General features: G+C 42.7%; 2 protein-coding genes across 3 annotated transcripts in view; both read right to left on the bottom strand.

The window, feature by feature from the left end:
* The window catches only part of xdh (xanthine dehydrogenase), an 88,078-nt gene extending 74,261 nt beyond the window's left edge, over positions 1-13,817 (bottom strand). The window contains exons 1-8 of one of the 2 annotated variants that reach the window (XM_065004370.1): positions 13,020-13,817; positions 11,023-11,080; positions 9,105-9,201; positions 8,844-8,952; positions 8,525-8,651; positions 8,031-8,092; positions 7,752-7,844; positions 4,805-4,897 (exon numbers count right to left, since the gene is read on the bottom strand). In XM_065004370.1, coding sequence (XP_064860442.1) covers positions 4,805-4,897; positions 7,752-7,844; positions 8,031-8,092; positions 8,525-8,651; positions 8,844-8,952; positions 9,105-9,201; positions 11,023-11,080; positions 13,020-13,118 — 738 coding nt within the window. In that variant the 5' untranslated portion in view covers positions 13,119-13,817. The remainder of the gene's footprint in view (positions 1-4,804; positions 4,898-7,751; positions 7,845-8,030; positions 8,093-8,524; positions 8,652-8,843; positions 8,953-9,104; positions 9,202-11,022; positions 11,081-13,019) is intronic. The other variant, XM_065004371.1, reaches the window with a different exon arrangement.
* Positions 13,818-14,036: 219 nt separating this feature from the next.
* Positions 14,037-20,508, bottom strand: LOC115118698 (BCL-6 corepressor-like protein 1). The gene is made up of 3 exons (XM_065004372.1): positions 20,423-20,508; positions 18,902-19,102; positions 14,037-18,742 (listed from the first exon to the last, which is right to left on the bottom strand). Exons 2-3 carry the CDS (start codon positions 18,947-18,949, stop codon positions 17,348-17,350), a joined length of 1,443 nt encoding a protein of 480 aa, XP_064860444.1. The 5' UTR covers positions 18,950-19,102; positions 20,423-20,508; the 3' UTR covers positions 14,037-17,347.
* Positions 20,509-26,728: the final 6,220 nt, after the last annotated feature.

Here is a 26,728-nt window from a genome sequence, read left to right as displayed (position 1 = left end):
CAAGTTGGAATCTGTGTTTTTCTGGATCAACAGAATTAATCGAAAGACCATTTGTGATGTTTATGGGACATATTGGAGTGCCAACAAAAGAAGCTCGTCAAAGGTAAGGCATGAATTATATTTTTATTTCTGTGTTTTGTGTCGCGCCTGCAGGGTTGAAATACACTTTCTCTTTTGTTTACAGAGGTGCTATCCTCAGATAATTGCATCGTTTGCTTTCGCCGAAAAGCCTTATTGAAATCTGACATGTTGGCTGGATTCACACTAAGTGTAGCTTTAATTTGCTATCTTGCCTGTGTGATTTAATGAAAGTTTGATTTTCATAGTAATTTATTTGAACTCTTCATTTCCCTGGCTTTTGGCCACGCTAGCATATCCCAGAGAGGTTAAACTCACTTTCTGCTCCTGTTTCCTGACTCCCTGTGTATATGTTACATAATACTGCCTCAGAAATTATGGATGCAGCAGAGGATTACACCATCTTCCAGACGATTGAGGATCTACTCCATCAACACCACGATTAGCTGGCTCTACTGGGTACGACCATGAAACGAAGTCCTAGCATTCTCCACCGACCTCGACACCAACAGCGAGGTTCTCAATACCTCTGATGGAGGGCCTCCTACCACAGGTCGTCACAGTGAGCCAGTCCCCCGGTCTACCCAGCCAACCGCCCAGGTTAGTGATCCCAACAGTCCCTTCCAGGGAAGACGGAAATCCATTGAAATACCGTGGCTCCCTTTCGCCTCTCAGACGAGAGCCCGCACCACGGAGAGGTCCAACGTTGCAAAGGTCATTTCCCTGTTTACCGGATGGGCTTTGGAGTGGGCTACGGCCGTCTGGGACATAGGAGAGGAGGAGCTGGGTTCCTCTGAGAGGTTCATGGCTCTGTTCAGGGCGGTCGTTGACCATCCTCCAGAGGGCAGAGAGGGAGGCAAGCAACTATTCCAACTCCAGAAGAGTGCCCAGACCTCTGAGGAGTACGCCCTCACCTTTCGGACTGTGGCAGCCTCCAGTGGATGGAATGAGCCGGCTCTCACGGGTCTATTCTGCATTGGACTACGCGAGGATGTCCAGACGGAGTTGGCATGTTGGGATGACAACATGTCCTTAGACGCTCTCATCTCGATGGCCATCCGTTTAGATAACCTTCTTCGGGAGCGCTGGTGTCCACCTCACCACTGTCCTGAGGCAGAGCCTAAACCCATGGAGGTAGGGGCCACACACCTCTTCGCGGCAGACCGCCGTCATCTGAGATAGCTGTCACTCTGTCCCTATTGCAGCCAGGAGGGGAACTTACCTGATGTCCAGTGCGTCTGAACAATGGGTCCACTAGAGCAGTGGGGCGGCCAAGTATCTTCCCTCTCCCACGTGAGTATTCCATTTTCATTGTTTTCTGCCAAAACCCTTTCTGGTTCCCATGTCACTGGCTGGCACTCAAGTGTTGTCTCTCCTACAGCTCTAGTGGACTCCGGTGCCATGGGGGGAACTTTATTGACCAGGCCCACACTTCCTCACGGAACTTTAACTTCATACCCACTCTCCTCTCCTTTTCCAGTCCAAGCCCTGGATATACGACCATTTGGGTCCGGCACAATTACGCACGTCACAGCACCACTCACCCTCACCGTTGGACCCAAGCACCAGGAAAGCCTTCCCATCCTCATCATCCCTGCACCCATACACAAAGTCATCCTCGGCCTTGCATGGCTCCAACTCCATAACCTCACCATCTCCTGGTCAAAGAAGAGAATCACTACCTGGGAACCAGGATGTTGGAGGATCTGCGTTCCCGCACCCTGTGGTTCCACGTTGGTGAAGGGTCCTGTGAGTGTCCTCCAGCCCATCAATCAGTCTTACTGAATTGTTGGCCTCGTGTTTTGTGACGTAGATGTGGACATCCCCAAGGCTCTGGAGAGGGAACCCACTACCTCCAGAGAGCATCTACGTCCCTACAGGGGTGAGAGATCGGCTGTTGACCTGGGCACACACATCCTCCGCTGCTGGACACGCAGTTATCACCCGCACCATGGCACAGAACGTTGCCCAGCATGTCGACTCATGTTCGTTATGTACATAGTCATTTAAATATTTAAACAACAACTCCTCCCCTTTTTTCAATATTGGCCTAAAAAGACAAAGCCAAATGTAACTTGCTGTAGCTCAGGTCCTGAGGTAAGGATATGCATATTCTTGGTACCATTTGAAAGGAAACAATTTGAGGTTTGTGGAAATGTGAAAGGAATGTAAGAGAATATAAGACAATGGATCTGGTAAAAGATATTACAAAGAAAAAAACAACAGTTTTTTTTGGACCAACTTTGAGTTAGGGTCTACTATTCCAGCCCTGGTGAAATCTAGATTTTGGCCACTAGATGGCAGCAGTGTATGTGCAACGTTTAAGACTGATCCAATGAACCATTGCATTTCTGTCCAAAATGTTGTAGGAAGGCTGCCCAAATGTGCCTAATTTGTTTATTAATAACTTTTCATGTTCAAAATTGTGCACTCTCCTCAGACAATAGCATTGCATTATTTCACTGTAATAGCTACTGTAAATTGGACAATGCAGTTAGATTAACAATAATTTAAGCTTTCTGCCCATGTCAGATATGTCTATGTCCTGGGAAATGTTCTTCTCACTTACAACCTCATGCTAATCATGTTAGCCTATATTAGCTCAACCGTCCCGTGGAAGGGACACAAAGTGACCAAACTTTTGAACGGTAGTGTATGTACACAAACAAGTGTGCAGTTAAAATTGGCAAGAAACACACAGGTTTCTTTCCTCGGTGCCTTGGGGTGAGACAGGGATGCAGCTTGAGCCCCACACTCTTCAACATATATATCAATGAATTGGCGAGGGCACTAGAACAGTCTGCAGCACCCGGCCTCACCCTGCTGGATTCTGAAATAAAATGCCTACTGTTTTTATTTTACCTTTATTTAACTAGGCAAGTCAGTTAAGAACAAATTCTTATTTTCAATGACGGCCTAGGAACAGTGGGTTAACTGCCTGTTCAGGAGCAGAGCGACAGATTTGTACCTTGTCAGCTCGGGGGTTTGAACTTGATCTGATGCTTCTGTCCCCAAACCAGAAGGGTCTAAGGCAGTACCTAGATCTTCTGGACAGATTCTGTCAGACCTGGGCCCTGACTGTGAACCTCAGTAAGACAAAAATAATAGTGTTCCAAAAAAGTAGACAAGACTACAATTTCTCTGTAGACACTGTTGCCCCAAAAATAATTACACCTCAACCTAAATATCAACAGCACAGGTAACTTCCTCAAGGCTATGAATAATCTAAGAGACAAAGCAAGAAGGGCCTTCGATGCCATCAAAAGGAACATGAAACTCAACATCCCAATTAGGATCTGGCTAAAAATACTTAAATCCATTATCAAACCCATTGGCCTTTATGGTTGTGAGGTCTGTGGTCCGCTCACCAAACAAAAATTCACAAAATGTGGGGAAAAAAACAATTCCGACTCAGCATGCAGAATTCAGCAAAGAATATACTTTGTCTTCAATGCAAAACACCAAACAATGCAGGCAGAGCAGAATTAGGACTATAACTATTAGTTATCAACATAAAGAAAAGAGATGTTCAATTCTACATCCACCTAAAAGGAAGCGATGCCCACACATTCCAACACAAAGCCCTCCCCTACAGAGAGATGAACGTAGAGAAATGTCCCCGCAGCCAGCTGGTTTTGGGGCTCTGTTCACAAACACAAACAGACCCCACAGAACCCCAAGAGAGAAACACATTTAGACTCAACAAAATTATGAGAAACCAAAAATAACTATTTGACACACTGGAAATAATCAGCCAAAAAAACAGAGCAAACTAGAATGCTATTTGGCCCTAAAACAGAGAGTACACAGTGGCAGAATACCTGACCACTTTGACTGACCCCAAATTAAGAAAAGCCTTGACTATGTACAGACTCAGCGAGCATAGCCTTGCTATTGAGAAAGGCCGCCGTAGGCAGACCTGGCTCTCGAGAGATTAAAAGCTATGTGCCGAGACTGCCCACAAAATGAGATGGAAACAGAGCTACAATTCCTAACCTCCTGCCAAATGTATGACCACATTAGATACACATATTTCCCTCAGATTACACAGACCCACAAAAACAACATTGATAAACTACTATATCTGTTATGAGAAATAGTGTAGTGTGCCGTCACAGCAGCAAGATGTGTGGCCCGTTGCCATGAATTAAGGGAAACCAGTGGAGCACAAACACTGTAGAAATAAAACCTATATTTATATGTTTATTTTCCCATTCATACTTCAACTACTTGCACATTGTTACAACACTAATAATATGTGTGTGATATTAACCAGTTATGTGTAGTATTACATTTGAAATGTCTATATTATTGAAAGTTTACCTTGTTTATCTTATTTCACTTGCTTTGGCAATGTAAACATATGTTTCCCATGCCAATAAAGCCCTTGAATTGAATTGAATTGAGAGAGAAAGAGAGAGAGAGAGTGTGTGTGTGTGTTGAACAGAGAGAGAGAGAGAGACAGAGAGAGAGAGAGAGTCAGAGGGAGAGAGAAAGAGAGAGAGAGAGAGAGAGAGACAGAGAGAGAGAGAAAGAGAGAGAGAGAGAGAGAGAGAGAGAGAGAGAGATGAACAGAGGGAGAGAGAAAGAGAGAGTGATGAACAGAGGGAGAGAGAAAGAGAGAGTGATGAACAGAGAGCTAGTGAAAGAGATAAACCGAGAGAGAGGGGTAAGGGTCTGTGTTTGTGTTAAGCCCCCGTGTGTGTTGATGTGTTAGTGTATCTACCATCAGCTCTGGTGGGAAGATGATCTCCTGAGTGGGGTCCAGGGGGAGGAAGTCAGCTGGGTTGTAGAGAGGAGCAGGCAACACTGAGGTTCCCTGAGATCAATGAGACACGCCATTGAAACATCATTAACCAGTTATATCAACATTATTAACTAGTTATATGCATATTATTAACTAGTTATTTGTACATCATTAACCAGTTATATCTACATTATTCACCAGATATATCTACATTATTAACTAGTTATATCTACATTATTAACTAGTTATATCTACATTATTCACCAGATATATCTACATTATTAACTAGTTATATCTACATTATTAACTAGTTATATCTACATTATTAACCAGTTATAGCTACATTATTAACTAGATATATCTACATTATTAACTAGTTATAGCTACATTATTAACTAGTTATATCTACATTATTAACTAGTTATATCTACATTATTAACCATTTATATATACATTATTAACTAGTTATAACTACATTATTAACTAGTTATAACTACATTATTAACCAGTTATATCTACATTATTAACTAGTTATAACTACATTATTAACTAGTTATATCTACATTATTAACCAGTTATATCTACATTATTAACTAGTTATATCTACATTATTAACTAGTTATATCTACATTATTAACTAGTTATATCTACATTATCAACTAGTTATATCTACATTATTAACCAGTTATATCTACATTATTAACTAGTTATATCTACATTATTAACTAGTTATATCTACATTATTAACCAGTTATATCTACATTATTAACCAGTTATATCTACATTATTAACTAGATATCTAAAGTATTAACTAGTTATATCTACATTATTAACTAGTTATATCTACATTATTAACCATTCATATATACATTATTAACTAGTTATATCTACATTATTAACCAGTTATATCTACATTATTAACTAGTTATATCTACATTATTAACTAGTTATATCTACATTATTAACTAGTTATATCTACATTATTAACCAGTTATATCTACATTATTAACCAGTTATATCTACATTATTAACTAGTTATATCTACATTATTAACCATTCATATATACATTATTAACTAGTTATATCTACATTATTAACCAGTTATATCTACATTATTAACCAGTTATATCTACATTATTAACCATTTAATAGTTGTATTTTTTCAAATGTTTTGGTTAATTTATGTTGAAATATTTAGCTCTTTTATTTATAATTCAATCATTTTATTTGAAGTTAAAATGAGTATTTTATTTATAATATAGCGCTGAAATCGTGACTGCATGTCACCTGTGTGACGGCACGGGTGGGATTGGCCGATAACTGTGAAACACGCCTCCAATCATCAAACAGACATCATAACTTTCATGTAGATCATTTCTGGTTGTAAAACAAGTGTGTGACTGACTCACGGGGTCCAGGTCACACATGTGACTGTCTACCCATCATGCATTGCGCTTGTGATACAGGCACGGATAATCGATTTCTTCTGCGTTCTTTCATAACACTGTTCTTAATGTGTTAGAACACAGTTCTTTGTCACTTAAAAAAATATCTGAGTTTCTCAACTTTACCACAAATAACTTCAGCTATTATGAGTAAAACTTGTTTTGTAAAGGCTTTTATGTAAAAAAATAAAAAAATAAAAATTATATCTCTGAGTTTTAAATGCAGGGATTGTGATGGTATAACTCCTCCTATCCAGCCGGCTAATCTATTTATTCAAATGTCAACTGGACAAAGAACTGGCTTTTTTGTTTCACCTGCCGGTTCCTGGAAGGACAAGGACTGTGTGCGGAGATGGGATGACTGTTCAGGCTCATAGTTGCCTGGAGACGTTTCCAGACTACAGCTGAATTGTGGTGTGCTTTAGGCGATGCCGCTACCCAGGCATCATCCTGGTGGGTGTTACGCTTTCAGCCATAGAGGACTAGATATGTACCTAGAAGCAACTTCTTCAGGGACGGTGAGTTGCCCTCGTGAAGAGCTCTTGGCCTATGTCAGACTGTTTATCAGCTCCACTCAAGCCAACAGACCAACACCTCCGGTCAAGTCAACAGACCAACACCTCCGGTCAAGTCAACAGACCAACACCTCCGGTCAAGCCAACAGACCAACAGCTCCGGTCAAGTCAACAGACCAACACCTCCGGTCAAGTCAACAGACCAACAGCTCCGGTCAAGTCAACAGACCAACACCTCTGGTCAAGCCAACAGACCAACACCTCCTGTCAAGTCAACAGACCAACAGCTCCGGTCAAGTCAATAGACCAACAGCTCCGGTCAAGCCAACAGACCAACACCTCCGGTCAAGCCAACAGACCAACACCCCCGGTCAAGCCAATAGACCAACAGCTCCGGTCAAGCCAATAGACCAACAGCTACTACCTACTTCCTTCAATTTCATTCATTGCTTTCGACCTACTGTATATATTTAGTTTACTGTGTTTTGAAATAATATTTTGTCGATTTAAATTATACTCGCAATTCAGCCTGCCAGTTGTACAATGTTGTTGAAGAACAGTAAAAAACAAACTAGAATGTCTCTATCCCCCACTCTTTCTCTCTCTCTCTCTCATTCTCTTTCTCTTTCTCTTTCAATCAAAGAATCGAGTACACTGCAGTAGTTGACATTGTCAATGGTCATATTAATAAATAGTTGACTGCCAGATTGTTTGATATATCCTGTTATATTGATGACTATTGTATTGATAGTTACTCTACGTTTTTAAATCTAAATATTTTTTTCTGGGGGGGGTATTATGACACTTCATTGAGAAAGCATAGAAATCACATGAATCAGTAGGGAAAGGTGGATACAGGGATTGACTTCAGGTCTCCAGTGGGGAGATATGTACAGGTGATTTGTGCCAGAAATGTTCCCAATCAACCATGGCTCTGCAGACTGTCTATTGAATGAGAATACTTACGTTGACACTCTCGTCAGTGTACCCTTTGGTCTCTACTCTGTTGGTCATGCAGCAGCCGTTTTCCATCCCTTTGCCACCACAACAGCTCCTCTCCTGTGGCACGCAGACGGACACACACAAACACGCACGCACGCACGCACACACACACACACACACACACACACACCACAGATTGGAGAAAAAATTATGGAAGTGAAAGCAGAAGAAAGAGGAAGACGATGATCCTTACTCATCCTCAGGATGCTGCATGACACTCAGGGTGTGGTTGTGTGGTCTTACTTTGGTGAACGTCTTGTACCCCTCCAGAATTGGTCTGTAACCAGTACAGCGACACAGATTCCCTATGGGGACAACAACAGTACAACATTACCTGGCTTAAACCTGTCATTGACATAACAGTCCATGTTATTCATTAAGTCACCATTCTCTCTCCAGTCCTGCACAGCAGCTAGAGAGGTCAAATCTATCTGTAGACCAGCTAGAGAGGTCATATCTATCTGTAGACCAGCTAGAGAGGTCAAATCTATCTGTAGACCAGCTAGAGAGGTCATATCTATCTGTAGACCAGCTAGAAAGATCTTATTCATTAAGTCATGTTCAAACCTGTCATTGATGTGTGGTTCAAACGGGTCTAAATGTCTAAATGTACATTGGTGAGGGGTTTTTTTTGTCAGGAAGACACTAGTTGGTAGGGTTGCAAAATGATTTCCCAAAATGTCCTGGGTTTCGAAAACTTAAATGTTGCAACCCTATTAGTTTGACACCCAATTTACCTTGGAAGGCCTCCTCTATGTCAGCCATGCGGGGTGTAGGGTTGTTCCTGAGCAGAGCATACATAGACATGACGATACCTGGGGTACAGAACCCACACTGAGAACCATGAGACTTAGCGATACGCTCCTACACAGAGAGAGAGAGAGAGAGAGAGAGAGAGAGAGAGAGAGAGAGAGAGAAAGAGGGAAGGAGAGAGAGAGAGAGGAGGAGAGAGAGGAAGAGAAGGATGGTGGAAGGGGGGAGAGACAGAGGGAGGACAGAATGTTGGCTGCAGTATATGCGAGCGTACCTCCATGAGGTCTAAGACACTGTTCTTACCTGTACGGGGTGGAGTTTCCCTGCCACGCTGCCGATGCCTTCCACTGTGGTGACAGCACAGTGATGGAGAGAACACAGAGGGGCCAGACACCCATTCACCGAGTGGTGACTGGAGGGTTAAGTTAAACACACACACACACACATGACACTCAAGTACAAACACATACACACACACACATACACACACACGCACACACTCTCGCTCTCACACAAACATGCAAACACACACCACACGCAGATTGCTATTTGAGTTAAAGATACAGCACTTTGCTGAGGTGGGGCTGATATTTGGAGAGCATCACAGTACAGGCTCCACATCCTCCCTCTGCACAGCCCAGCTTAGTACCTGTCAAACCCACTGGTACACACAGTCAAGGATCAACTGGATGGAGGGGGATAGGTGAGAGGGAGGGAGGGAGGGAGGGAGGGAGGAGGGGGAGGGAGGGAGGGAGGGAGGGTGAGAGAGGGAGGGAGGGAGGGAGGGAGGGAGGGAGGGAGGGAGGGAGGGAGGGTGAGAGAGAGGGAGGGAGGGAGGGAGGGAGGGAGGGAGGAGGGAGGGAGGGAGGGAGGGAGGGAGGGAATGTGCTGATAGTTATGGAAAAGTCATTTTAGCTCTGTGTATACAGAAAGGACGGTGACATAACAGTCCATGTTATTCATTAAGTAATGTTCAAAACTTTGGAACAACCAATCCTCTGGCTTCTATCCAAAACCATTCTCTCTCCAGCCCTGTAACCAGCCCTGCAGACCAGCTAAAAAGGTCATACCTCACTATTTTCGTCATGCTTCCTTGAATGTTGTGAAATATTGTGTCTACTGTCTACTGTCTATTCAGAGCAAATAGCCAACTGTCCAAAGTTCTGCCTCCATAAAACCCCCGAGAGAGTGAAAGGTCCTACAAGACAAACAACTGAAAGCACAGAACATTCAGAGCAGAAATGGCACAATGGGGAATTTTCCCCCTCAATATTTTCAGTGAATAAATGAAATACCTGTAATTTTATCAGAAGATTTATATACAGTATATATATATCAGGTGTGCAGAGTTAAGATTTATATATATATATATATATATGTTTTTTTTTTTTTACCCGCACAACAGACTATATGTTAATACATGACTAGTAAAGGCCTGGTGCACTACTTTAGTGAAGGAAAAATTAAATGATATGCTTTTTTGTATTTCAATTTTTCAAGGGGTGTTGCAGCACCCTCAACACCCCTACTTCCTGTGGCTATGGTATTAAATCAGCACCCTCAACACCCCTACTTCCTGTGGCTATGGTATTAAATCAGCACCCTCAACACCCCTACTTCCTGTGGCTATGGTATTAAATCAGCACCCTCAACACCCCTACTTCCTGTGGCTATGGTATTAAATCAGCACCCTCAAAACCCCTACTTCCTGTGGCTATGGTATTAAATCAGCACCCTCAACACCCCTACTTCCTGTGGCTATGGTATTAAATCAGCACCCTCAACACCCCTACTTCCTGTGGCTATGGTATTAAATCAGCACCCTCAAAACCCCTACTTCCTGTGGCTATGGTATTAAAACAGCACCCTCAACACCCCTACTTCCTGTGGCTATGGTATTAAATCAGCACCCTCAACACCCTACTTCCCGTGGCTATGGTATTAAATCAGCACCCTCAACACCCCTACTTCCTGTGGCTATGGTATTAAATCAGCACCCTCAACACCCTACTTCCTGTGGCTATGGTATTAAATCAGCACCCTCAACACCCTACTTCCTGTAGCTATGGTATTAAATCAGCACTCTCAACACCCTACTTCCCAGGGCTATGGTATTAAATCAGCACCCTCAAAACCCCTACTTCCTGTGGCTATGGTATTAAATCAGCACCCTCAACACCCTACTTCCTGTGGCTATGGTATTAAGTTAGCACCCTCAACACCCCTACTTCCTGTGGCTATGGTATTAAATCAGCACCCTCAAAACCCTACTTCCTGTGGCTATGGTATTAAGTTAGCACCCTCAACACCCCTACTTCCTGTGGCTATGGTATTAAATCAGCACCCTCAAAACCCCTACTTCCTGTGGCTATGGTATTAAAACAGCACCCTCAACACCCCTACTTCCTGTGGCTAAGGTATTAAATCAGCACCCTCAACACCCTTCCTCCCGAGGCTGTGTGTGAGAGGTGTTTCAGGATACACTTTCTCCTGAGGTATGTCAGCAGTGTCATCTCTGGATCAGCATGTTTCTCTGTTATCTGGAGAGATAACATATATATTGTATATCATGTTATACGTGTACACATATATGAGATATATATTTCCAAATACATACTCTGAACAGGCAAAATGTTCTCATGGCGATTAATTACGGATAAAGCTACTGAGATCGAAGAACCAACGTAATACAAATATTCAATAGCGTTATGCATGAAATATATGCAGTAGCAGTCAACAGTTTGGACACACCGACTCATGCAATGATTTGTCTTTATTGTTTCTCATTTTCTACATTGTAGAATAATAGTGAAGACATCAAAACTATGAAATAACACATATGGAATCATGTAGTAACCAAAAAAGTGTTAAACAAATCAAAATATATCTTCAATTTTACATTCTTTGAAGTAGCCACCCTTTGCCTTGATGACAGCTTTGCACACTCTTGGCATTCTCCCAACCAGCTTCATGAGGTAGTTACCTGGAATGCATTTCAATTAACTGGTTTACCTTGTTAAAAGTTAATTTGTGAAATTTCTTCATGCAGTTTTGACAAGGTAAGGTGGTATACAGAAGACAGCCCTATTTGGTAAAAGACCAAGTCCATATTATGGCAAGAACAGCTCAAATAAGCAAAGAGAAATGACAGTCCATCATTACTTTAAGACATGAAGATCAGTCATTATGGGAAATTTCAAGAAAATGTCTTCAAGTGCAGTTGCAAAAACCATCAAGCGCTGTGATGAAACTGGCTCCCATGTGGACCACCACAGGATTGGAAGACACAAGAGTTACCTCTACTGCAGTGGATAAGATCATTAGAGTTACCAGCGTCAGATAGCAGCCCAAATAAATGCTGTTCAGAGTTCAAGTAACAGACACGTCAATATCAACTGTTCAGAGGAGATTGCGTGAATCAGGCCTTCATGGTCAAATTTCTGCAAAGAAACCACTAGTAAAGGACACCAATAAGAAGAGACTCACTTGGGCCAAGAAACACAAGCAATGGACATTAGAACAGTGGAAATCTGTCCCTTGGTCTGATGAGTCCATTTTTGTGATTTTTGGTTCCAACCGACGGTTCTTTGTGAGACACAGTGTAGATGAACGGATGATCTTCGCAAATGTGATTCGCACCATGAAGCATGGAGGAGGAGGTGTGTGGGGGTTTTGATGGTGACACTGTCTGTGATATATTTATAATTCAAGGCACACTTAACCAGCATGACTACCACAGCATTCTGCAGCTATATGCCATCCCATCTGGTTTGTGCTTACACTGGCTGTGTAAGGGCTATTTGACCAAGAAGGAGAGTGATGGTGCTGCATCAGATGACCTGGCCTCAACCTAATTGAGATGGTTTGGGATGCGTTGGACCGCAGAGTGAAAGAAAAGCAGCCAACAAGTGCTCAGCACATGTGGGAACTCCTTCAAGACTGTTGGAAAAGCATTCCAGGTGAAGCAGGTTGGGAGAATGCCAAGAGTGTGCAAAGCTGTCATCAAGGCAAATGGTGGCTATTTTGAAGAATCTAAAATGTAAAATATATTTTTGATTTGTTAAAATACTTTTTGGGGTTATTACATGATTCCATGTGTGTTATTTCATAGTTTTGATATATTCACTATTATTCTACAATGTAGAAAATAGTAAAAATAAAGAAAAACCCTTGAATGAGTCAGTGTGTCCAAACCTTTGTCAGGTACTGTATTTCTCCACATAATCATATACATACTATGATCAGTTAATTTGTTCTTATGGCGATAAATTAGAGTAAAGTTAATGAGAATGAAGTAGTAAGATAATAAACGTTTCCCGTAGTGTGAAACATCTTTTGCCATTATATTTCAAATGCACAATTATCAAATGTATAGATCTTTAAGCATTGTCTCAATAACGTGTTAGCCTACCAGCCCACCTATCATTACTGAACAACTATTGATCAAGTTGACTTGGAAAGAATAGTTGTGAATCTTACCTTTTTTCCATTTACAAAGAAAACAAGTTCATCTCCACTCATGTGGTGATCCGTCAGATTATTCCTGTTAGTCTGCTCTCCGAAGGTCAGGTCCGACATGTTTAGGCTAGTGGTTTGCGCACTCTACTGTTGTCAGTGAAGACTGATACGTTACCTTGTGACAATGAATATGTTCATTCAGTCACCCTGTATCTCTCTCTCTCTCTCGCTCTCTCTCTCTCCCTGTCTCTCTCTCTCTCTCTCTCGCTCTCTGTCTCTCTCTCTCTCTCTCTCTCTCACTCTCTCTCTCTGTCTCTCTCTCTCTCTCTCTCTCTCTCTCTCTCTCTCTCTCGACCTTTTAAAGTTTAACTCCCTACGTCCGTCTGTCCCTTTTCCCTCTATATCTCTGTCGTTATGTGACTAGACAAGAAGATATAAGCGTCATAAAAGGATAAAGTCTCCAACTTTGGACTGAATATGAGGATGACACACAGTAAAATCATGTGTCACGGCGGGATGTGAGGCGGGAGATGACATAAGATCCACACATGATAGCATGTTATTGATTATCGATCAGCCTTGTGGTCACGCATGGTGAGTAGTGTACTCATGAGGTGGCTGTCTGTCACTGACCTCCCGTCCTGTTTTTCTTTTGGTGTTTCAGACCAGACACCTTCTTAATAAACATTCACTGACACTAAAAAAGAGCTAGGCTTGGCATGAGGCGTGTGAGACAGCTAGAAGTATGGAAAACACAGGGGAGAGAGATGCCAATGCTAAGATTAAGACATGATGTATTCTTTAAAATAGATGAATGAATGAATGAATGAATGAATGAATGAGTGAATGAATGAATGAATGAATGAATGAATGAATGAATGAGTGAACGAATGAATGAATGAATGAGTGAATGAATGAATGAATGAATGAATGAATGAATGAATGAGTGAATGAATGAATGAATGAGTGAATGAATGAGTCATATGCCAAAAGAGAGTGAGAGTCAGAGATAACAAATACATTTGTCAGAACAGACAATGTGATTGTTTTTTAATTTTATTGAATAGATTTGTAGTTTGTATCAAGAGTTACGTTTCTTGAATACAAAGCATTTGTATTTAAATAAGTCTCCAGATAATAATTTGATCAGTTTCTCATAGCAGGAAAATAATCCCGCAGCAACAGGAAATCTGATTTATTGTGCGGCTTATAATTCATAGATATTTTGGTAAGGGTAGGTATATTTTTATTTCGGGGAAATCAAATCAGAAATGTTAAAACATAAATTACCAATTTAAGAATCTTTTTAAACCTTGAATAAACTGCAAGTTTTCATTTCCTGCTACAACAGGAAATTATCCAAATAAGATTTAATTTACTTGAGTTCCTTCTCACGCAATGCAAATGTCACATGTTACTCATAGACAGAGCTCTAGGATCAGCTTTAACTTCCACAAATCCTAATTTATTCCAAGACACAGATCTAGGATCAGGGCCCATATCCACAAAGCATCTCAGAGTAGGAGTGCGGATCTAGGATCAGGTTTGACATTTTTTAAATCTTAACGAATGAGACTATATAGACAGATCCCAGATCAGCACTCATAGGCTCATGTTACATTCCTCAAAGCCTTAAGTAGCCACATAGAGTATAGCTCTGACTGTTATGACCTCAACAGTCATAACCTCTGACCTCTAGAGGAGATAGAGCAACAATCTAAAGCAACAAACCGAAAGCAAAAGATCGTTAGAATCTGGATAGATACGTCCCGACAGCCTCCCAAGGTATTAAAGTGCATACAGTAAATGTCAGAGGTTATGACTGTTGGAGGTCAATTAAGTCCAGTTTCATTTCAACTGTATTGCTGTTGGTTGCAAACAGCAGTACATAATGAAATGAATTGGGTTTGGTGTACTGTAGAGTCGTCAGCTCTACGCTGTTGTCCAAAGTCCTCCTGTATCACATCAAATTGGATTTCTCATATGCTTCAATAACATCAGGTGTAGACTAACTATGAAATGCTTACTGACAGAGACTTACCAACAAAGCGGCAGCGTAGCCTAGTGGTTAGAGCGTTGGACTGGTAACCCGAAATAAGCATTTGTTCTTAACTGACCTGCCTGGTTAAATAAAGGTCAAATAAATAAATAAAAAGCAGATAGAAAAATATCAGCAAGATAATAAAAACACAATGAGTAAAGATAACTTGGTACAAGTACCGAGTCCATGTGCAGGGGTTTGAGGTATATCTACATTTAGGTAGGGGGTAAGGTGACTAGGCAACAGGATAGATAATAGACAGTAGCAGCAGGGTGTGTGATGAATCAAAAAACGTTCGTGCAAATCGTGTCAATGCACAGTGTCCAGGTAGCTACAGCGGATTCAGCGCATTCAGAGAGTGTCAATGCAGAGTGTCCAGCTACAGAGCATTAAGCGCATTCAGAAAGTGTCAATGCAGTGTCCAGGTAGCTACAGCGGATTCAGCGCATTCAGAAAGTGTCAATGCAGAGTGTCCAGGTAGCAACAGCGGATTCAGCGCATTCAGAAAGTGTCAATGCAGAGTGTCCAGGTAGCTACAGCGGATTCAGCGCATTCAGAAAGTGTCAATGCAGAGTGTCCAGGTAGCTACAGCGGATTCAGCGCATTCAGAAAGTGTCAATGCAGAGTGTCCAGGTAGCTACAGCGGATTCAGCGCATTCAGAAAGTGTCAATGCAGAGTATCCAGGTAGCTACAGCGGATTCAGCGCATTCAGAAAGTATTCAGACCCGCTTACTGTTTTCCGCATCATTTCCCCACAATGAAAAAAAGGGTAAAAACAGGTTTTTTGAACATTTGGCAAAAATAACAACTGAAATACCTTATTTAGATAAATATTCAGACCCTTTGCTATGAGACTTTAAATTGAGCTCGGGTGCATGCTGTTTCTATTGATTATCCTTGAGATGTTTCTACAACTTGATTGGAGTCCGCCTGTGGTAAATTCAATTGATTGGACACACCTGTCTATATAAGGTCCCACAGTTGACAGTGCATGTCAGAGTAAAAACCAAGCCAAGAGGTCGAAGGAATTGTCCGTAGAGCTCCGAGACAGGATTGTATCGAGGCACAGATCTGGGGAAGGGTACCAAAACATTTCTGTAGCATTGAAGGTCCCCAAGAACACAGTGGCCTTCATCATTCTTACATCCCTACGGTGAAGAATGGAGGTGGCAGCATCATGCTGTGGGGATGTTTTTCAGCGGAAGGTACTGGACGACTAGTCAGGATCGAGCGAAAGATGAATGGATCAAAGTAGAGAGGGATCCTTGATGAAAACCTGCTCTCAGGACCTCAGACTGGGGCGAAGGTTCACCTTCCAGCAGGACAAGGACCCTAAGCAGACAGCCAGAGCCCGTTATTTGAACCTGATCGAACATCTCTGGAGAGACCTGAAAATAGCTGTGAAGCGACACTCCCAATCAAGTTTGACAGAGCTTGAGAGGACCTGCAGAGAAAAATGGGAGAAACTCCCCATGCTCAAGAAGACTGGAGGCTGTAATCATGACCAAAAGTGATATTTCAGTTTTTTATTTGTAATAAATTTGCACAAATTTCTTAAAACTTGTTTTTGTTTTGTCATTATTATGGGGTATTGTGTGTAGATTGATGAGGCGGGAAAAAACTATTTAATCCATTTTAGAATTGTCCCTCTCTGACCTCTAGGTCACCAAACCGCTGACTATTACACACACCTGTCACCATCATTACGCGCACCAGCGCTTATTGACATTCACCTGGACTCCATCACCTCCTTGATTACCTGCCCTATATATGTCTCTCCCTTTGGTTCCTTCCCCAGGTGTTATTGTTTCTGTTTCATGTCTGTGTGCTGTTCATGTTTATTGTTTTGAATTATGTTTCGTTCGTTTATTAAATTATTCACTCACTGAACTTGCGTCCTGACTCCCAGCGCACACGTTACAAGAATAAGGCTGTAACATAACAAAATGTGGAAGAAGTGAAGGGGATTGTATACTTTCTGAATGTGCTGTTAACTATTGGTTAACTATTTAGAAATCTTGGAGGTAGAAGCTGTTCAGGGTCCTGTTGGTTCCAGACTTGGTGCATCGGTACTGCTTGCCGTGCAGCAGCAAAGAGAACAGTCTATAGCTGGAGTCTTTCCTCTGACACCGCCTGGTATAGAGGTACTGGATGGCAGGAAGCTTGACCCCAGTGATGTACTGGGGCCTACGCACTATCTTTTGTAGCGCCATGTGATAAAATACCATGCTGTCACGGATAGCTAGGAGTGGTGGGTGTGGAGTCAGGCGCAGAGGGCAATGCTTCCATACGTTTATTAAATTGGGTCTAGCCAACAAACAGGCAAAAATACCAATAAACAGGTATGTCCCGAAAACTAGGGAAAATAACAGACAGTAAAAACGTAAACACAATAATCTCACCACTGACAGGGAGAATAAGCACAATAATCTCACCACTGACAGGGAGAATAAACACAATAATCTCACCACTGACAGGGAGAATAAACACAATAATCTCACCACTGACAGGGAGAATAAACACAATAATCTCACCACTGACAGGGAGAATAAACACAATAATCTCACCACTGACAGGGAGAATAAGCACAATAATCTCACCACTGACAGGGAGAATAAACACAATAATCTCACCACTGACAGGGAGAATAAACACAATAATCTCACCACTGACAGGGAGAATAAACACAATAATCTCACCACTGACAGGGAGAATAAGCACAATAATCTCACCACTGACAGGGAGAATAAGCACAATAATCTCACCACTGACAGGGAGAATAAGCACAATAATCTCACCACTGACAGGGAGAATAAACACAATAATCTCACCACTGACAGGGAGAATAAGCACAATAATCCCACCACTGACAGGGAGAATAAGCACAATAAACCCACTACTGACAGGGAGAATAAACACAATAATCTCACCACTGACAGGGAGAATAAACACAATAATCTCACCACTGACAGGGAGAATAAGCACAAAAGCAGGCGGGAAGCTAATAGGCCAAAAATTAACAACAAATACGTAACAGGTCAAAACAATCAAGACAAAACGAACAGGAAAGAAAAAGGAATCGGTGGCAGCGAGTAGACGACCGCCGAGTGCCGCCCGAACAGGGAGATGAGCCGCCCGAACAGGGAGATGAGCCGCCCGAACAGGGAGAGGAGCCGCTCGAACAGGGAGATGAGCCGCCCGAACAGGGAGATGAGCCGCCCGAACAGGTAGATGAGCCGCCCGAACAGGGAGATGAGCCGCCCGAACAGGGAGAGGAGCCGCCTGAACAGGGGGAGGAGCCGCCCGAACAGGGAGAGGAGCCGCCCGAACAGGGAGAGGAGCCGCCCGAACAGGGAGAGGAGCCGCCCGAACAGGGAGATGAGCTGCCCGAACAGGGAGAGGAGCCGCCCGAACAGGGAGATGAGCCGCCCGAACAGGGAGATGAGCCGCCCGAACAGGGAGAGGAGCCGCCCGAACAGGGAGAGGAGCCGCCCGAACAGGGAGAGGAGCCGTCCGAACAGGGAGATGAGCCGCCCGAACAGGGAGAGGAGCCGCCCGAACAGGGAGAGGAGCCGCCCGAACAGGGAGAGGAGCCGCCCGAACAGGGAGATGAGCCGCCCGAACAGGGGGAAGAGCCGCCCGAACAGGGAGATGAGCCGCCCGAACAGGGGGAGGAGCCGCCCGAACAGGGAGAGGAGCCGCCTGCGGAGGAAGACACAAGCGATAGCTTTAACAAGTGGTGATGCAGCCAGACAATATGCTATTTATCGTGTATCTGTACAATTGTACATATGATTTGTGCCAGAAATGTTACCAGTCAACCATGGTTCTGCACACTGTCTATTGAATGAGAATACTTACGTTGAAACTCTCTTCAGTGTACCCTTTGGTCTCTACTCTGTTGGTCATGCAGCAGCCGTTATCTTCCCTTTGCCACCACAAACACACACACACACACACACACACACACACACACACACACACTCACACACACACACACTTTGGTGAACGTCTTGTACCCCTCTAGAATTGGTCTGTAACCAGTAAAGCGACACAGGTTCCCTGTGGGGACAACAACAGTACAACATTACCTGGCTCAAACCTGTCATTGATGTGTGGTTCAAATCGGTCTAAATTTCAAAATGTACATTGGTGAGGGGAGATAGAAGGAGAGAGATGAAAAGAAAGAGAGACAGTTGGAAGTGAAACAGAGAAATATACACATCCCCTCAATTCAATACAGGAAAATGAAATATTAGCATGAATTACCATTGTGACTATTACTGGAAGCTTTAACTTGATGCAGGAGTCATACTGGGAGCAATGACTAGACCAGGGAGTCATACTGGAAGCTTAAATCGACCCAGGAGTCATACTGGAAGCAATGACTAGACCAGGGAGTCATACTGGAAGCTTAAATCAACCCAGGAGTCATACTGGAAGCAATGACTCGACCCAGGAGTCATACTGGAAGCTTAACTTGACTCAGGAGTCATACTGGAAGCTTAACATGACTCAGGAGTCGTACTGGAAACAATGACTTGACCCTGGAGTTGTTCCTGTCAGTTGTGTGTTGATAACTCCTGCATCAGCCAAGCTGCTCTTTCCTTCATGTGTTTATGTATTTAATTATATTATTCAACCTTTACTTTATCAGACGGGTGATACGTCCCCCCAGGGGCCAGAACTGTGATGGACCGATATTTAAAACTTGTCAGTACGTTAATCTACCTCTCTGCCAAATTTGGTGCTTTTATCACGGAATGTGCTGATAGTTATGTAAAAGTCGTTTTAGCTCTGTGTATACAGAAAGGACGGTGACATAACAGTCCATGTTATTCATTAAGTCATGTTCAAAACTTTGGAACAACCAATCATCTGGCTTCTATCCAAAACCATTCTCTCTCCAGCCCTGCAGACCAGCTAGATGGGTAATATATCTCTCTGTAAACAAGCTGGGAAGGTCATATCTCTGTAGACCAGCTAGAAAGGTCATATCTATCTGTAGACCAGCTAGAAAGGTCATATCTATCTGTAGACCAGCTAGAAAGGTCATATCTCTCTATAGACCAGCTAGAAAGGTCATATCTATCTGTAGACCCGCTAGAAAGGTCATATCTATCTGTAGACCAGCTAGAATGTTCATATATCTATAGACCAGCTAGAGAGGTCATATCTCTGTAAACCAGCTAGAAAGGTCATATCTCTGTAAAACCAGCTAGAAAGGTCACATCTCTCTTTAAACCAGCTCTGTAGACAAGCTAGAAAGGTCACATCTCTCTGTAAACCAGCTAGAAAGGTCATATCTCTGTAAACCAGCTAGAAAGATCACATCTCTCTGTAAACCAGCTCTATAGACCAGCTAGAATGGTAATATCTCACCATTTTCTGCCAGAAATGTTCCCAGTCAACCATGGCTCTGCAGACTGTCTGTTGAATGAGAATACTTACGTTGACACTCTCGTCAGTGTACCCTTTGGTCTCTACTCTGTTGGTCATGCAGCAGCCGTTTTCCATCCCTTTGCCACCACAAACACACACACACACAGATTGGAGAATAAATTATGGAAGTGAAAGCAGGAGGAGGAAGGCGATGATCCTTAATCAACCTCAGGAGGCTGCATGACACTCAGGGTGTTGTTGTGTGGTCTTACTTTGGTGAATGTCTTGTACCCATCCAGAATTGGTCTGTAACCAGTACAGCGACACAGGTTCCCTGTGGGGACAACAACAGTACAACATTACCTGGCTCAAACGTGTAATTGATGTGTGGTTCAGATGGGTCGAAATGTCTAAATGTACATTGGCGAGGGGAGATAGAAGGAGAGAGATGAAAAGAAAAAGAGACAGTTGGAAGTGAAACAGAGAAATTGACACATCCCCTCAATTCAATACAGGAAAATAAAATATTAGCATGAATTACCACTGTGACTATTACTGGAAGCTTTAACTTGATGCAGGAGTCATACTGGAAGCAATGACTTGACCAGGGAGTCATACTGGAAGCTTAAATCGACCCAGGAGTCATACTGGAAGCTTAAATCGACCCATGAGTCATACTGGAAGCAATGACTAGACCAGGGAGTCATACTGGAAGCTTAACTTGACTCAGGAGTCATACTGGAAGCAATGACTTGACCAGGGAGTCATACTGGAAGCTTAAATCGACCCAGGAGTCATACTGGAAGCTTTAACTTGATGCAGGAGTCATACTGGAAGCAATGACTTGACCAGGGAGTCATACTGGAAGCTTAAATCGACCCAGGAGTCATACTGGAAGCTTAAATCGACTCAGGAGTCATACTGGAAACAATGACTTGACCCTGAAGTTGTTCCTGTCAGTTGTGTGTTGATAACTTCTGCATCAGCCAAGCTGCTCTTTCCTTCATGTGTTTATGTATTTAATTATATTATTCAACCTTTACTTTATCAGACGGGTGATACGTCCCCCCAGGGGCCAGAACTGTGATGGACCGATATTTAAAACTTGTCAGTACGTTAATCTACCTCTCTGCCAAATTTGGTGCTTTTATCACGGAATGTGCTGATAGTTATGGAAAAGTCATTTTAGCTCTGTGTATACAGAAAGGACGGTGACATAACAGTCCATGTTATTCATTAAGTCATGTTCAAAGCTTTGGAACAACCAATCATCTGGCTTCTATCCAAAACCATTCTCTCTCCAGCCCTGTAGACCAGCTAGAATGGTCATATCTATCTGTAAACAAGCTGGGAAGGTCATATCTATCTGTAGACCAGCTAGAAAGGTCATATCTATCCGTAGACCAGCTAGGAAGGTCATATCTATCTGTAGACCAGCTATAAAGGTCATATCTATCTGTAGACCAGCTAGAAAGGTCATTCTATCTGTAGACCAGCTATAAAGGTCATATCTATCTGTAGACCAGCCAGAAAGGTCATATCTCACTGTAGACCAGCTAGAAAGGTCATATCTCACTGTAGACCAGCTAGAAAGGTAATATCTCACTGTAGACCAGCTAGAAAGGTAATATCTCACTGTAGACCAGCTAGAAAGGTAATATCTCACTGTATACCAGCTAGAAAGGTAATATCTCACTGTAGACCAGCTAGAAAGGTAATATCTCACTGTATACCAGCTAGAAAGGTAATATCTCACTGTAGACCAGCTAGAAAGGTAATATCTCACTGTAGACCAGTGTTACGGATACAGTTATCCTGTGAGTGTGTGTGTATCCTGTGTGTGTTTCTTTTCTCTCCTTCTCCCCTCACAGGTGAAAACCATCACTCCCCAATCAGTCAACAATCAATCATCAATCAGAAGACACACCTCCTCCTATTTCCTACCCTATCACAGTTCCTTCCCCATGGTTTAAAAACCCCATCATTTGTTTGCTCTGTAGCAATTTCTAGCTCAATCTCTAGCTCAATCTCTCTGTAAATGCCATGTCTGTAGGTCTCTGTGTTTCACTCTCGCTTTGTGTCTTAACCTCTCTTTTGTTTAAAGCACCTCCATAGCACTTTGTCATCACCTGTGAGTATTGTTTTTGGTTATGGTGTTTGTTTGTTGCTGGTGGGAAAAGGGGAAACCAAGACAAGTCGCCCATGGGCATACACTACCCGTAGGTGAACTTTGTTAAATACACTAGTTAGAACTGGGCGGACCACCCACTGTATTTTTGGTTAGTTAGTTAGCTGTTGTTAAAGTAGGCTAGTCTAGCTTAGGGGTGTTTTTGAATACTTATTGTTTCTTTCCTTGGGTCCAGCTCAGCCCCTTTTCCTGCTCCCCCCATTACCGTGTGTTTATAAATAAACCTGGAGTTTGACGGTAGATTTCTGTTGTCGTGGTTATTTCGTTCACACTTTTACTTTGTCACAATAATAATTTGCATGAGTTCTGTTACGGGTCTCATTACCATCCCCCCTAGACTGTCGGGCCAAAAGGGATTCGTAACACCAGCTAGAATTGGCATATCTATCTGTAAACCAGCTAGAAAGGTCATGTCTCTCTGTAAACTAGCTCTATAGACCAGCATGATGGTAATATCTCACCATTTTGTGCCAGAAATGTTCCCAGTCAACCATGGCTCTGCACACTGTCTCATACAGTCCCTGGGAGGGGTGCGTCACCTGAGTGGGTTGAGTCACTGATGTGGTCATCCTGTCTGGGTTGGCGCCCCCCCCTTGGGTTGTGCCGTGACGGAGATCTTTGTGGGCTATACCTAGCCTTGTCTCAGGATGGTAAGATGGTGGTTGAAGATATCCCTCTAGTGGTGTGGGGGCTGTGCTTTGGCAAAGTGAGTGGGGTTATATCCTTCCTGTTTGGCCCTGTCCGGGGGTGTCCTCGGATGGGGCCACAGTGTCTCCTGACCCCTCCTGTCTCAGCCTCCAGTATTTATGCTGCAGTAGTTTATGTGTCGGGGGCTAGGGTCAGTTTGTTATATCTGGAGTACTTCTCCTGTCCTATTCCGTGTCCTGTGTGAATTTAAGTGTGCTCTCTCTAATTCTCTCTTTCTTTCTCTCTCTCGGAGGACCTGAGCCCTAGGACCATGCCTCAGGACTACCTGACATGATGACTCCTTGCTGTCCCCAGTCCACCTGGCCGTGCTGCTGCTCCAGTTTCAACTGTTCTGCCTTATTATTATTGGACCATGCTGGTCATTTATGAACATCTTGGCCATGTTCTGTTATAATCTCCACCCGGCACAGCCAGAAGAGGACTGGCCACCCCACATAGCCTGGTTCCTCTCTAGGTTTCTTCCTAGGTTTTGGCCTTTCTAGGGAGTTTTTCCTAGCCACGTGCTTCTACACCTGCATTGCTTGCTGTTTGGGGTTTTAGGCTGGGTTTCTGTACAGCACTTTGAGATATCAGCTGATGTAGGAAAGGGCTATATAAATCCATTTGATTTGATTTTGATTTGATTTGTCTATTGAATGAGAATACTTACGTTGACACTCTCGTCAGTGTACCCTTTGGTCTCTACTCTGTTGGTCATGCAGCAGAAGTTTATCTTCCCTTTGCCACCACACACACCAACACACACACACACACACACACCACAGAATGGAGAATAAATACTGGAAGTGAAAGCAGGAGGAAGGCGATGATCCTTAATCAACCTCAGGAGGCTGCATGACACTCAGGGTGTGGTTGTGTGGTCTTACTTTGGTGAATGTCTTGTAACCCTCCAGAATTGGTCTGTAACCAGTACAGCGACACAGGTTCCCTGCGGGGACAACAACAGTACAACATTACCTGGCTCAAACCTGTCATTGACATAACAGTCCATGTTATTCATTAAGTCAACATTCTCTCTCCAGTCCTGCACAGCAGCTAGAGGTCAAATCTATCTGTAGACCAGCTAGAGAGGTCATATCTATCTGTAGACCAGCTAGAGAGGTCATATCTATCTGTAGACCAGCTAGAGAGGTCATATCTATCTGTAGACCAGCTAGAGAGGTCATATCTATCTGTAGACCAGCTAGAGAGGTCATATCTATCTGTAGACCAGCTAGAGAGGTCATATCTATCTGTAGACCAGCTAGAGAGGTCATATCTATCTGTAGACCAGCTAGAAAGGTCATATCTATCTGTAGACCAGCTAGAAAGGTCCCATCTATCTGTAGACCAGCTAGAAAGGTCAAATCTCTCTGTAGACCAGCTAGAAAGGTCAAATCTATCTGTAGACCAGCTAGAAAGGTCCCATCTCACTGTAAACCAGCTAGAAAGGTCAAATCTCTCTGTAGAACAGGTAGAGAGGTCATATCTATCTGTAGACCAGCTAGAAAAGTAAAATCTCTCTGTAGAACAGGTAGAGAGGTCATATCTATCTGTAGACCAGCTAGAGGTCAAATCTATCTGTAGACCAACTAGAGAGGTCATATCTATCTGTAGACCAGCTAGAGAGGTCATATATATCTGTAGACCAGCTAGAGGTCATATATATCTGTAGACCAGCTAGAGAGGTCATATCTATCTGTAATCCAGCTAGAAAGGTCATATCTATCTGTAGACCAGCTAGAAAGGTCATATCTATCTGTAGACCAGCTAGAAAGGTCCCATCTATCTGTAGACCAGCTAGAAAGGTCCCATCTATCTGTAGACCAGCTAGAAAGGTCATATCTATCTTTAGACCATCTAGAGAGGTCATATCTATCTGTAGACCAGCTAGAGACGTCATATCTATCTGTAGACCAGCTAGAGAAGTCATATATATCTGTAGACCAGCTAGAAAGGTCATATCTCACTGTAAACCAGCTAGAAAGGTCAAATCTCTAGAAACCAGCTAGAAAGGTATGGTATTAAATCAGCACCCTCACCACCCCTACTTCCTGTGGCTATGGTATTTAATCAGCATCCTCAACACCCTACCTATAGATCTTTAAGCATAGTCTCAATAAAGTTTTAGCAGAATCAATCATCATTATAAGTGGCTTATTGAACACCTGTTGATCAAGTTGACTTGGAAAGAAAAGTTGTGAATCTTACCTTTGAAAAGAAGTTCATCTCCGCTCATGTTGTGATGAGTCAGTTTATTCCTGTTATTCTGCTCTCCGTAGGTCAGGTACGACATGTTTAGGCTAGTGGTTTGCGCACGCTACTGTTGTCAGTGAAGACTGCTACGTTATCGATTATGTTCATTCAGTCTCCGTCTCCTTTTGTCTTTCTCTCTAGAGCTTTTAAAGTTGAACTCCATGCTCTCTAGACCTTTTAAAGTTGAACTCCATACTCTCTAGACCTTTTAAAGTTGAACTCCATACTCTCTAGACCTTTTAAAGTTGAACTCCATACTCTCTAGATGTTTTAAAGTTGAACTCCATACTCTCTAAATGTTTTAAAGTTGAACTCCATACTCTCTAGATGTTTTAAAGTTGAACTCCATGCTCTCTAGATGTTTTAAAGTTGAACTCCATACTCTCTCGACCTTTTAAAGTTGAACTCCATGCGTCCCTGGTTCCGTTATATGTCTGTATATGACTAGAACCCAACTCTTGTGTTGATATAAGCATAAATAGATTTTTAAAAAGTCCCGCTTCAGACGGAATATGAGGATGACACACAGTAAAATCATGTGACCCACGAGACCAGACACCTTCTTAATAAACATTCACTGACACTAAAAAAGAGCTAGGCTTGGCATGAGGCGTGTGAGACAGCTAGAAGTATGGAAAACACAGGGGAGAGAGATGCCAATGCTAAGATTAAGACATGATGTATTCTTTAAAATAGATGAATGAATGAATGAATGAATGAATGAATGAATGAGTCATATGCCAAAAGAGAGTGAGAGTCAGAGATGCCAATGCTAAGATTAAGACATGATGTATTCTTTAAAATAGATGAATGAATGAATTGATGAATGAATGAATGAGTCATATGCCAAAAGAGAGTGAGAGTCAGAGATGACAATTCAATTTGTCAGAACAGACAACTTGTGTCACGACTTCGACTTCCGCCGAAGTTGGTCCCTCTCCTTTTTCGGGGCGGCGTTCGGCGGTCACCACCGATCTATGTTTCGCTTTGTTTTGTCTTCATTATACACACCTGGTTTCCATTCCATAATCAATGTTCCTTATTTAACCGCCTGGCTTCCCTGTCTGTTTTGTGCGTGATTGTTGTTGTCATGTGGTTTTGTTATTTTGTACTCTGGATATTAGTTTTTCCTTGTTGGAACATTGCTTGATTTTTTAGTAAATTCTCTGATTATT

This window comes from Oncorhynchus nerka, linkage group LG18, assembly GCF_034236695.1.
Source record: "Oncorhynchus nerka isolate Pitt River linkage group LG18, Oner_Uvic_2.0, whole genome shotgun sequence".
In the NCBI taxonomy this organism is placed as follows: Eukaryota; Metazoa; Chordata; class Actinopteri; order Salmoniformes; family Salmonidae; genus Oncorhynchus; species Oncorhynchus nerka.
Note: the sequence above shows the minus strand (reverse complement) of the source record. Positions and strands in the feature narration are given on the sequence as shown.